General features: G+C 49.0%; 2 protein-coding genes across 4 annotated transcripts; one reads left to right on the forward strand and one right to left on the reverse strand.

Annotated features, from left to right (window-relative positions):
• The first annotated feature begins 1,284 nt into the window (after nt 1-1,284).
• On the forward strand, nt 1,285-6,145 carry LOC123136519 (pentatricopeptide repeat-containing protein At4g14850). 3 transcript variants are annotated; one of them, XM_044555913.1, is made up of 3 exons: nt 1,286-3,060; nt 3,901-4,399; nt 5,142-6,145. In XM_044555913.1, the coding sequence occupies exons 1-2, from the start codon at nt 1,454-1,456 to the stop codon at nt 4,364-4,366; spliced, it is 2,073 nt and encodes a 690-aa protein (XP_044411848.1). In that variant the 5' UTR covers nt 1,286-1,453; the 3' UTR covers nt 4,367-4,399; nt 5,142-6,145. The 3 variants fall into 3 exon arrangements, with proteins under 3 accessions (XP_044411851.1, XP_044411848.1, XP_044411849.1); XM_044555914.1 differs by having other exon boundaries at nt 5,145-6,145; XM_044555916.1 differs by lacking the exon at nt 5,142-6,145 and having other exon boundaries at nt 1,285-3,060; nt 3,901-4,400.
• Nucleotides 6,140-8,967, reverse strand: LOC123136520 (protein SINE1). Its single transcript, XM_044555917.1, has 3 exons — nt 8,777-8,967; nt 6,976-8,410; nt 6,140-6,867 (listed from the first exon to the last, which is right to left on the reverse strand). The coding sequence occupies exons 2-3, from the start codon at nt 8,341-8,343 to the stop codon at nt 6,307-6,309; spliced, it is 1,929 nt and encodes a 642-aa protein (XP_044411852.1). The 5' UTR covers nt 8,344-8,410; nt 8,777-8,967; the 3' UTR covers nt 6,140-6,306.
• Nucleotides 8,968-12,700: the final 3,733 nt, after the last annotated feature.

A 12,700-nucleotide genomic window follows, 5' to 3' on the forward strand; every position in this document is an offset into this window, starting at 1 on the left:
TCATGAAAACATAATAGGTTCAGATCTGAAATCATGGCACTCGGACCCTAGTGACAAGCATTAAGCATAACAAAGTCATAGCAACATCAATCTCAGAACATAATGGATACTAGGGATCAAATTCCAACAAAACTAACTCGATTACATGATAAATCTCATCCAACCCATCACCGTCCAGCAGGCCTACGATGCAATTACTCACGCACGACGGTGAGCATCATGAAATTGATGATGGAGGATGGTTGATGATGACGACGACGACGAATCCCCCTCTCCGGAGCCCCGAACGGACTCCAAATCAGCCCTCACGAGAGAGATTAGGGTTTGGCGGCGGCTCCGTATCGTAAAACGCGATGATTTCTTCTATCTGGTTTTTTTCTCCCCGAAAGCCAATATATGGAGTTGGAATTGGCGTCGGAGGGCCACCAGGGGGCCCACGAGGTAGGGGGGCGCGCCCAGGGGGAGCGTCCCCCACCCTTGTGAGCAGAATGTGGCCCCCCTGATCTTCATCTTTTGCGAGGATTTTTTATTGTTTTTTCTAAGGTGTTCCGTGGAGTTTCAGGACATTCCGAGAACTTTTATTTTCTGCACAAAAAACAACACCATGACAATTCTGCTGAAAACAACGTCAGTCCGGGTTAGTTCCATTCAAATCATACAAGTTAGAGTCCAAAACAAGGGCAAAAGTGTTTGGAAAAGTAGATACGACGGAGACGTATTAGAGTGCGCCGTCCTCAAGCTCCCTCCTTGCACCGGACACAGGGGAGAAAACTCTCGAATGGGGGTAAAATACCCCTATAAGTCGAGCCTACCAAAGTCGCATGCGGTGGGGTTTGTAACCCCGCCATCGTTGAGCCAAGATGAGGAGGCCCGACACCGGTGACGGAGCCGGAGTGCACGGCGGCGGTGTTGCATTGGCCCGTGGCAGCGACATGGTGCAGAAACGGGACGACGTCCGAAGAACCGCAACGAGATCCTGGCCGGGAGAGGGGAGGCCGACAATCCACCTCTGCCGGATGGGGTTGCTGCCGGCGATGATGGAAGTAGGGGGAGGGGGGTGTGGCTCTGCCATCGGAGACATCGAAGGGACGGTAAGGGAAGAGGGAGCGAGTGTGTGTGAACTGACGTGAAAGGTGATTGAAGAGAGGGTGGGGAGTTATGAGACGTCACATCGTCTTTGGTGCTTCCCCACGCGTGGCTCGAGCGAGCCTGGCTCGGAAAAAAGACCGATGCGGCCGTTTCACTGAATGCAGCTGCTTCGAGTTTCATGCGTGAACAGATATAGCCCACGCAACCAAATAGGCAGATTTTATTTCGCGCGGGCCTGTGTGAGCGTAATGCAGCGTACCAAGCCCGACCGCTCGTTCGGGGCTGGTACGGGTCCGTTTGTAGATGTTCTTACAGTTCTCCCCGCGCGCGCGCGCGAAAAGAAGCCCAATTCATCAACAAGCAAATGCGCGCGGGCGCGGCCATGTCGGCGGACCCCCAGCTCCTTGCGGCGGCGGTGGAGGCCGCGATCGCGTCGCGCTCCCCGCGGCTCGGCCGTGCCGCGCACGCGCGCGCCCTCAGGCTGCTGTCGCCGGGCATCCCGCCCTTCATCTGCGCGCACCTTGTCAACCTCTATTCCAAGCTCGACCTCCCCGCGGCCGCCGCCTCCGCCCTCGTCTCCGACCCCAGCCCCACCGTCGTGTCATTCACGGCCTTCATCTCCGGCGCCGCGCAGCACGCGCGCCCGCTCCCCGCCCTCTCTGCCTTCGCCGCCATGCTCCGCCTCGGCCTCCGCCCCAACGACTTCACCTTCCCCTCCGCGTTCAAGGCCGCCGCCTCCGCGCCAACTCGCTCCGCCGCCGGCCCGCAGATACACGCGCTCGCCATTAGGTTCGGCTACCTCCCCGCCGACGCCTTCGTCTCATGCGCCGCGCTGGACATGTACTTCAAGACCGGCCGCCTCGGCCTGGCTCGCCGCCTGTTCGAGGAAATGCCTAACAGAAACGTGGTAGCGTGGAACGCAGTGATGACCAACGCCGTGCTCGACGGCCGGCCCCTCGAGACGGTCCAGGCTTACTTTGGGCTCCGGGAGGCTGGCGGTATGCCGAATGTCGTCTCGGTCTGTGCGTTCTTCAACGCGTGTGCCGGGGCGATGCTCCTGTTGCCTGGGGCCCAGTTCCATGGGTTCGTGGTGAAGTGTGGTTTTGACATGGATGTCTCAGTGTCGAATGCGATGGTTGATTTCTATGGGAAGTGCCGATGCGCGGAGAAGGCAAAGATGGTGTTTGATGTGATGAGAGTCAGGAACAGTGTATCATGGTGTTCCATGGTTGTTGCATATGCACAGAACGGGGCAGAGGAGGATGCTTTTGCTGTGTACCTGGGTGCGAGGAGGGCGGGGGAAGAGCCGACTGACTTCATGGTCTCCAGCGTGCTCACTACATGCGCAGGCCTGCTAGGCCTTGACCTTGGGCGTGCTCTGCATGCAGTTGCTGTACGCTCTTGCATCGAGGCAAACATCTTTGTTGCAAGTGCATTGGTTGACATGTACGGGAAGTGTGGGGGTGTTGAAGATGCTCAACATGTCTTTTTTGATATGCCACGACGGAATCTTGTCACATGGAATGCGATGATTGGAGGGCATGCCAACATCGGTGATGCTATAAACGCACTTGCGGTGTTCAGTGATATGATAGCGAGTGGAGAGACAGCACCTAACTACATCACACTTGTAAATGTGATCACAGCCTGCAGTAGAGGAGGTTTGACCAAGGAAGGCTATGAGCTGTTTGAGACAATGAAGGAGAGGTTTGGGATACAACCACGAACTGAGCACTATGCTTGTGTGGTTGACTTGCTTGGGCGAGCAGGAATGGAAGAGCGAGCTTACGAGATTATACAGAGGATGCCAATGAGACCTTCCATTTCTCTCTGGGGAGCACTACTTGGGGCATGCAAGATGCATGGGAAGACAGAGCTGGGAAGGATTGCAGCTGAGAAGTTGTTTGAACTTGACCCTCAGGACTCTGGCAATCACGTGCTGCTCTCGAACATGCTCGCATCAGCTGGCAGGTAAAAGTAACTTCCTTTCTCATTCTGAATTTCTCTTAGGGGATCATCGTGATATTGACGCTGTGAGAAATACTCCCATATATGATATATCAATGCCTAAAGGAGTTCACCTCAAAACTAACAATCCCACATATCAGTGTGGGGTGTCGTAACTTGGCAGTAGATCGCTTATATTCTTCATGGCATACTCTATTACATGCTTCCTCCCTCCGACCGTCCCACAATATAAGGCGTATTTGCAAGCTATGTTAGCTTGCGATTGTGTGAAGTAAAGATCTTTTTATTTAAAGCGGATTTCTCCCTAAAAAAAGTATCATCCATCTAATTTGTTGAAGTATGGAATTCTCACCCAAGCCATCCGTTGAGGGTGGAAATTTAAGAATAAATAAGTTTTAAGCACAAAAACGTCTTATATTATGGGACAGAGGGAGTATTAAACTATCTCCTCTTATCTCTTGGCCTATTCATGCATCCACAATGTATGCATGCCGCTGAGCTCTCTCTTTCTCTATCTCCTCTTGGTGGCAGCCTCTATACACTGCAGACTGCTGCCTCTAACCAAAAAACGCTAGCATCGCCTCCTAGCTTGCAGGCTGCCTTCATCAACTAAAATAATAGAGCCCTGTTCGGTTGCTGGGAGAGCACATCTGCAGCATTCTCATGTTAACCGAAGCACTATGTTGCGGAAATAACAAAACAATATTTTAATACCTTTTTAAACATTTGATGAGATATCTGCCAGATTATGCCATTCTTTGGAACTTAATATAGCCTTACACAATCAATGCATTAGCACACAATTCATACTGTTGGTTTAATGTGTCTTCTGAACTTGTCCAGGTGGGCAGAAGCAACTTATGTAAGGAAGGAGATGAAAGATGTCGGAATCAAGAAAGACCCAGGGTGTAGCTGGATCACTTGGAAAAATGGTGTGCATGTTTTCCATGCCAAGGACACCAAACATGAGATGAATAGCGAGATCCGGGCATTACTGGCCAAGCTTAAAAAACAAATGCAAGCTTCTGGGTACATGCCAGACACACAATATTCACTTTATGATCTTGAGGAAGAAGAGAAAGAATCAGAGGTGTTTCAACATAGTGAGAAGCTTGCCCTGGCCTATGGACTCATTCACATTCCGCCTGGTGTACCTATAAGGATCACAAAGAACTTGCGAATATGTGTGGATTGTCACCGAGCTTTCAAGTTTATATCTGGTATTGTTGACAGGGAGATAATTGTGAGGGACAATAATAGGTTTCATCACTTCAAACAATATGAGTGTTCATGCAAGGATTACTGGTGAAAACTCTGTCCATGTGAAATGTGATACAGAAAGGTATGCAACAACAGTTCCTGTAGGATAGTTACATCAGATTATAAATTATCTCTCCAGAAGGATGATGTTTCAGCTCACTTCTTTATGTATTGGTATATTACTCCCTTTGTTTGAACTTTCAAAGAAGTAGAAGTATAGAGGTTAATTGAGCAATAGATCTCAGTGTTACTACAAATATCCAGCATAACTACAGTAGAAAACTATCAAGTTACCAATGCATGTTTTTGTATTACTACTGAAGTTGCAGCATCGAGAGAACAACAACAACAACAACAACAAAGCCTTTAGTCCCAAACAAGTTGGGGTAGGCTAGAGGTGAAACCCATAAGATCTCGCGACCAACTCGTGGCTCCGGCACATGGATAGCAAGCTTCCACGCACCCATGTCCATAGCTAGTTCTTTGGTGATAGTCCAATCCTTCAGGTCTCATCGAGAGAAGTACTTGGAAAAATTATTCAAATAGCAGGTAGTTATTAATTTTCCTATTCAAAAACAAGGACAAGCGCTACTTGTTTATCTCCTTTCTCGATTTGAAAACTAATATTCACCTATATTGGTGGTTCATTAAAAGTGGCACCTGCAGTATTAAAGGATGACTATCTCTAGACGCCAACTTTTATTGTGATTCATTTTGTTGTCTGAATATGGTTGTGAAGTACCGCTCTCCCTTGCTTTATCTGACAAAAATGGCCTATAAATAAGTTTTTCTCTGATTTGGTTTACTTTAACTAATTTATGAAGCAGGAAGAAACAGCGGAGAAGATCAAGAGCTGGGTGAGGATGGCCACGAACAACCTCATCGGCTCCATCATCTCTGCCGACACCAACATCGACCTCGTGCTTGCCCATGCGGTCTACTTCAAGGCCAAGTGGTGTGGTGCAGTACGTTTGAGACACACTGGATGAGGCTGGGCACGTTCACTGGCTGGATGCCTTGATGGCGGTCGCGTTTGATGCACAGGTCATTGTACGACGCGCATCCATGAACGGGTTCAAGTTCCTGAAGCTCCCTTACAGGCATGGCTGAGACGACGAACCCATATTCCCATACCAGCACAACCAAGGCGCTGCGGCCAGCGAGGCTCCATCTGACACGGACAACACACATTACTCAGTGTACCGCAAGGCTGGAGTACTTGTACAGCATCACACCCAAGACGACAGCCGTCAACTGTTGGGCTGCCCAAATTCGAGGTAAACTTGAAATGGGACCTCCATCTGCTTGGGCTCACCCTACCGTTCTCGCCAGAGTCAGATGACCTGCCAAGCATCATGTGCCAATGTGCAAGGACCACGACAGGTGGCCGACATTCCTGAGAAAGAGTGTGCACCAAGCAGTCATCAATGTGGACGAAGAAGGAACTGAGGCGGCCATGATCATAATTGGGGTCATACAATGTACTGGGAAGACACCAAGCAACGAGTTCGTCTCCGACCGTCCCTTCACTTTCTTCATGATGGAGTAGAGGGTGCTTGTGTTTGCTGGCAGGATCAAGATTTTAGAAACTTCAGGCATTGGCTATCTGCTTCTTTTACTTTTGCGTCTAGCTGTCTCGATGTTTTCAGAACAATCGAGCAAAACCAGAATGCAAACATTCCAGTTCCATGTATTTATGCAATCAACTTCAGAATTTTGATGAAAAGATCAGCGGTGTATATCTGTAAAATAATGCACTATGTAGTAGCAGACTCCAGAAATATAAACTGACAAACCAAATTAATTTCAGAAAGTCAAGTAATTACTTTAGCACAGGAACACAACACTTTATAAGCACAATCACAGGCGCAAAATCAAGGGTTTGCTGTCATACAAAGATTAATGACTGCAAAATAATTAGGCCAGGTTACCAATACTACTGTGGTAGAAACAAAGCAATAACCTAAACAGTAGGAAAACCAACAGACATCAAGTGGGGACTAGACCAACATAATCCTCAGCACTGTCTATCCTAATTAACACAGCGATGATTGCAACAATGAAAATGATTATGCCCAAAAGACAACTGAATGCTGTCTTATACTTGCTGGTCTTCCCTCTGCTTCTTTTCACACAAACACCCAGCTCCTTGAATTCAACCTCGGAGGATTCTTCACAGGTTGTATTCTCAACTTCAGTACTAGACAGACCTGATTTATCTTCATTGCAGATAATCTCCATAGTACCCTTAGCGCTAGGCCTATCAGCAGCGGTTTCAGTCTCTTTGTTCCCCTCTTCAGTCTTACTCTCAGAATGCTCAGATTGCATATCCTCAGATGACTCGGTTAGTTCCTTATGTTCCTGATCTGATGGTGGTGATGATGATGATGATGATGACGACGACGACAATGATGTGCAGTTCAGCTTCATGATTGATTTTTCCTTGTGGCGATCAGAGTCGAAGTCGTACGAACTCTGGAGAGATCGGAGAAGCTTTCTCGGCGTCGTGTATAGCTTCACATCATCAATGCTGATGGGCCTTTCAGAAGCCTAGAACAACAGTAAATAACAAAGTCAGTTAACAGGTCAATTGATGTACACACATTATTTTTCGAATCAAAACTAAAGCAGTATATGCGTTTCATTATGTGTACGTACCTGCGGACTGGGGGTCTCATCTGTTGGTAAGGTGTTGTTGGGGCTGGCTGAAACAAACCCTGTGAATGTGCCAGTGCACTCAAAATCAGCATCGGTTACTTCGCTGTCACAAACCTCCCCCAGGTCATCTTCAAGGCACTTGCCGTTTGAGCAGAACCTAATGAACAAGCCATCCTTGAGAGAAACATCCACACCATCGTTGCTCCATAACCTCCTGTTTGCGCGCCGGCTCTGATTGAAATTGCAAGAAGACTGCCCGATCGAGATGGGCGATTCGGTGAGCGTACTACTGCCATACATGATGGTTGAGTCTACCACCTGCGATTCAGGGGACTGGAACTGAACCGGTGAAGCAGACATGGTGGAGCTTGCAGGGCTGCTGCCCTTGGCACTCCAGAGGCTCCTGCATGGGCTTTTCTCTCTTCTCTTCTGGAAGTTGGAGCCTACCATCGGGCTCGTGGTGACCTCGTGCCTCGACCCCTTCTGCGCAGCAATGTTCTTGGCGGTCTGCGACGTCTCAAACGCGGCGCCTCGGACGAACGGCATGCGGTCGTTCTGGCATTGCTCCATGACAACCACCACCTTGCCAAGCTCCGAGGATATGCTCCTGGGGTCGACAAACTTCATGAAGAAATTGATCATCTGGATCGCCGAGAGCCGCTTCTGGGAGCTGCTCTCCGCGGCGTCGCCGTCAAGAACCTGCAGGGCAGACCGCACAAGGGACCTCGCATACGCCTCTGCGATCAGGCCGTTGTGCTTGACAAGCGCCATTGCCAGGCCCATGTGAGCATTGGACCGGGTCGACCTGTCGTGCATCGCCCCGGCGACCTTCAGGCAGACCTCGTTGACGGCCTCACCGGACGCAAACCTCCAGTTGCTCGATTCCACGAGCGCCTTGAGGCAGAGCGCGGCGCCCGACGCCGCGCCGTCCTGGTCGCTCATGAGCGCGCCGCAGAGGGGCTTGCAGAGGGAGGCGATGATGCGCGCCTTCTCCTCCTCGGGCGCCGAGGGGTCGATGCCGTACCGCGCTATGGCTGGCACCACCTTGGAGCACGCCTGGTGCAGCGGGAAGGAGCCGCCGCTCGAGGACAGCGTGCGCGTGATGGTGGACATGATGTTGCCGATCTGCGGCACGATGTTCCGGCCGTGGACCCTGGCGAGCACCTCGTAGAGCGAGATGGTGAACTCGCCGGAGGGCAGGCCGGGGGCTTTGTTGTCGGAGACCTCGGCGAGGAAGTGCGGGATGGACTTGGAGTCCAGCTGCTTGGCGTAGGACTTGAGCGTCTTCATGGCGTTCCGACGGCTGTCGGCGTCTTTGTCCAGGTTCTCCAGCTCCTGCCGGAGCAGCGGGCTCAGGCTCCGGCCCATTGGTTTGGTGGTCCTCGCCTTCTCGGGACAGGAGAATGCAGCAGCTTCCGCTTCCGGCACGCTGGTCCTGTGATTCAAACCCAAGATTCAGGCGAAAAATTTGGCATCTTTCCCTCATATATCCAGCATAATTAAACAGATGTAATGGCAAATTGGCCCTAGCATCCATCAAAACATATACTCCTACAAGATTACGGTATATCAAAATTTAGTACTCCATAAAGTAGTGCCATAAATACCAAATCATGAAACGAATGCCAGATTTTCGCATGGCCGCATCAGAAAGAAGCAATCCAATCGCAACTACACTACACAGCGCGCACTTTTCTTCCCCCCGAACCCCCTCCCTTTCCAATCGAGAAACTACTACAAGGAATCGATGCAGAGCAAGACCGGCAAAGAGGGGAGAAGTATGCTCCAGCATTCAACTGACCTGGATCGAAGAGCTTGCAAGGCCTCGCAATGAATCAGCAGAGAGCCAGAGACCCAAACCTTTCTCTCTCTCTCTCTCTCTCTCTCTCTCTCTCTCTCTCTCTCTCTCTCTCCCTCACTCACTCTCTCTCTCTCTCTCGATTTGAAATTTGAACTGGGAGCGTGTGTCGCAGGAAGATGACAAATGTTATGAGTGGGTCTCGACAGATGCGGAGGCTAAAATGGGGAGGGGTGTTAAGATTGGGATTCCCCGGGCGGGGGTGAGCCTCCTACTTTTCTCACGCTTGGCCTGTCAGACCCAGTGGAGGAGAAATCAGGAGTACACCATCCGGTCCCATTTTTCAGTGACCGGTTCGGGCGCAGGCGCTGGTGCGTCAACACCGGGCGTTTCGAACGGACGACGCGCAGCACGCGCGGAAGGTGCGTGAATTTTGAAATCTGGGGGCGTGGAAATTACAGTCCTAGCCATGGCGGAGCCTATTGACTGACTGTACGTGGACCGGGCTCACGGGCTCCAGCGTCGGCATGACCAACCGGCAAACGTCTTCTATTCTACGCTCATGGTTGACAAAATTTAGCAAATAGCATACATATTCTCGAAAGTGTCCCTCTCAGCTCGAGCTCATAAGAAGCTCTTAAGTAAACAGTAAAGTTCGAAATTTTTGCAGGAAAAATATAAAAAAAACTGATTTTTTGGTAACAAACTTTGACCAATGTTTTCAATTTTTCATCATGAAATGGCATTTGTGGGGTGCTGATTTTGCTTTTTTGTCACATCTTCCACAAATGTCGTTCTATGGTAAAACTTTGCAAGCATTTAAATTATCTGGCAAATTTTGCCACAGAAAAATTCAGAATATTTATAACATTTTTTCAGTTTTATCGGATTTTATTGTTCAACCGAGCTCATATAAGCTCGACTTCAGTTAATCTGTGTACATATATTCTTTACTAGTTACCGAAGGACTAGTAATCGTGTTCGTGCAATGCGTCTATTCCCCATTGGATAATTTTTTTAATTGCAAATTAAAGTAACAAGAATTTTTTTAATTACCTTACTGTATTATCTCAATAGTAAGTCTTTTATTAATTCGAGACTGATCTTGGGCTCATCTACGCCAGATGAATAGTAAATTCTAAAAAGAATTGTAAAAAATGTGTTTTTATATTGCATGGAAGATGATCGAGCGTGCAAGCTTCATGATGTTTGACACGACCTCCTCGAATGTCCAAACGTCATGAATTTTTGCACGCACATCACTCAATCAACCATCTTACATGAGAAAAAAGAAGTTTTTTTTGTACTATTTTAAATGATTTTACTGTTCACTCCTAAGTGCAGCCCCGAATCGCTGATTCTATAGCCTTGCCGATGAAAGCCCAAACGCCTCCCTACGTACTCCCAGGTTCAACAACCAAGGATACTTGTAGGGGCGGAGCGTCAATCATAATCAAGTGGGGGCCAAACAGGATCACAGACTAGATATAGCTACCGAGATTAGAGGAAGAGATTAGCACCTTGGCTTGCTTGTGTTTCTCTCTCAGTTGTGTGCTATAACACCTTGTGGGCTACTTGTTTCTCGCACTCACATATGTAGGATTCCATGACAGATCGAGCCAGGGATTCAATTTCTAGGTTGAGGATTTCACCCAAACCTCCCTCACCTCTATCCAGATACATTCCAATCCAGCCTCGACCTCAGCCATTCAAATCCTAGCCAAGAGAGAAGAGTCGTCGCCTACAGTTATTTAAACGGTACACCCACTTAGCGGGCCTAGTTTGGGCTAGCAAGCCACTGGGAAAGTCTTCTGGGCCGCATGGGCCTGGGCCTTTGTTCCTCCATTGCTTTAGTCTTGCTCTTGTTGACAACGCCGTTGCCAGGAACAGTACTCCGTCTTGCATCTTCAGAAGCAATGGTTGCATCTCCAAAGATGGTGGCTTCAGGGTCGCTGGCATCCACCCTGCCCCGATGAAAAACCGCTTGCCCCCAAGCCATAGAACACGAGAACTGTTGTTTGAGAAACTCCAAGTCTTCCCAAGTAGCTTCCTCTAGGGACGAGTCGCTCCACCGAATCAAGCCCTGGGAAACGGTGCTCTTGTCGTGCTGACGCACACATTGCTAGAGGACGCGCATGGGTACCTGAAGAGAAGCATGGGAAGATGCAAGCTTACTGTGAACAGGACCATCAGGAAGCACCACCTTCTTAAGATGGGACACATGAAAAACAGGATGAATTCTGCTCCCAGGTAGTAGTTCCAATTTGTAAGCAACATCTTCATTTTTGCCCATGATAGTGTAAGGTCCAAAGTACTTTAATGTCAATTTATGATTGGCTCTGTGCACCGCCGATGACTGCACATAAGGTTGCAGTTTCAGGAAAATGTGCTCTCCCACTTCAAATGATCTCTCACTTCTGTTTTTGTCTACCATCTATTTCATTCTTTGAGATCGAAGTAGAGGCCTGACAGAGGCCACTACAACTTCCCTGTCCTGCAACCGCTACTGGATATCCACAGGAGCAACAATATCAGAAGCAACAATACCAAATGCCTCGGAGAATGCCCATAGAGTACTTCAAAAGGTGATTTACCCACCGCTGAATGCCAATTGGTGTTGTACCAGAATTCACACATAGACAAGCACTTACTCCACTTGGAAGGATGAGAACTGATAAAGCTTCTGAGATAACATTCTGTCTGTTGGTTAACCCTCTTAGTTTGCCCATCTCTAGCAGGGTGATAAGCTAAACTCGTGTTTAACTGAGTCTCGGCCCTCTGAATAAGTGTCTGCCAAAAGGTGCTAGTAAAAACAGGGTCTATGTAAGACACAATATATTCAGGCATACCATGCAGTTTATAAACATTGTCCAAGAAAACTTCAGCAACCTTTTGTACAGAGAAAGGATGTTTGATGGACATGAAATGGCCATATTTTTTAAACTTGTCAATGACCACAAAAATGCAATCAAACTGACTGGAAGGTGGCAACCCAGTAATGAAATCCATAGTCACAGTCTCCCCAGCCTTGCTGGGTATTGGTAGAGGAGATAAAAGACATGGATGCTTTACTCTCTCAGGCTTAGCTTGCTGAAACACAATACAAGCTTGTACCTTGTTTCTAATAAAACCCTTCATGCATGTCCACTTGAACAAGGAGTGGATTCTGTGGTATGTGACTGGAAATCCAGAGTGGCCACCAATAGGACTATCATCGAAAGCAGAGAAAACTTTATTTTGAAGCTCTAAATCATTTCCAATCCAAATACATCCTTTGTGTTGGGGAACATAGTGATTTCAAAAAAATTCCTATGCACACTCAAGATCATGGTGATGCATAGAAACGAGAGGGGAGAGTGTTGTCCACGTACCCTCGTAGACCGATAGCGGAAGCGTTATAACAACGCAGTTGATGTAGTCGTACGTCTTCACGGCCCGACCGATCAAGCACCGAAACTACGGCACCTCCGAGTTCTAGCACACGTTCAGCTCGATGACGATCCCCGGACTCCGATCTAGCAAAGTGTCGGGGAAGAGTTATGTCAGCACGACGGCGTGGTGACGATCTTGATGTTCTACCGTCGCAGGGCTTCGCCTAAGCACCGCTACAGTATTATCGAGGTGGACTATGGTGGAGGGGGGCACCGCACACGGCTAAGAGATCCAAGGGATCAATTGTTGTGTCTATGGGGTGCCCCCCTCCTCCGTATATAAAGGAGTGGAGGAGGGGGCCGGCCAAGGGGGGTGGCGCGCCCAAGGGGGGGAGTCCAACTCCCACCGGGAGTAGGACTCCCCCTTTTCCTATTAGGAGTAGGAGAGGGAAGGAAGAGGAAGGAGGGAGGAAGGAAAGGGGGGGCCCTCCCAATTCGGATTGGGCTTGGGGGGGGGTGCCCCCTCCCTTGCTCCTTTCCACTAAGGCCCAATAAG

This window comes from Triticum aestivum, chromosome 6B, assembly GCF_018294505.1.
Source record: "Triticum aestivum cultivar Chinese Spring chromosome 6B, IWGSC CS RefSeq v2.1, whole genome shotgun sequence".
Taxonomy (NCBI): Eukaryota; Viridiplantae; Streptophyta; class Magnoliopsida; order Poales; family Poaceae; genus Triticum; species Triticum aestivum.

What these genes read in the sequence shown, in the direction of transcription:
- LOC123136519 (XM_044555916.1), top strand. Translation starts at nt 1,454, where the DNA reads ATGCGCGCGGGCGCGGCCATGTCGGCGGACCCCCAGCTCCTTGCGGCG. An exon ending in ATGCTCGCATCAGCTGGCAG is followed by an intron (nt 3,061 to 3,900) that starts GTAAAAGTAACT and finishes GAACTTGTCCAG; the next exon opens with GTGGGCAGAAGCAACTTATG.
- LOC123136520 (XM_044555917.1), bottom strand. Translation starts at nt 8,343, where the DNA reads ATGGGCCGGAGCCTGAGCCCGCTGCTCCGGCAGGAGCTGGAGAACCTG. An exon ending in ATGAGACCCCCAGTCCGCAG is followed by an intron (nt 6,868 to 6,975) that starts GTACGTACACAT and finishes CTGTTGTTCTAG; the next exon opens with GCTTCTGAAAGGCCCATCAG.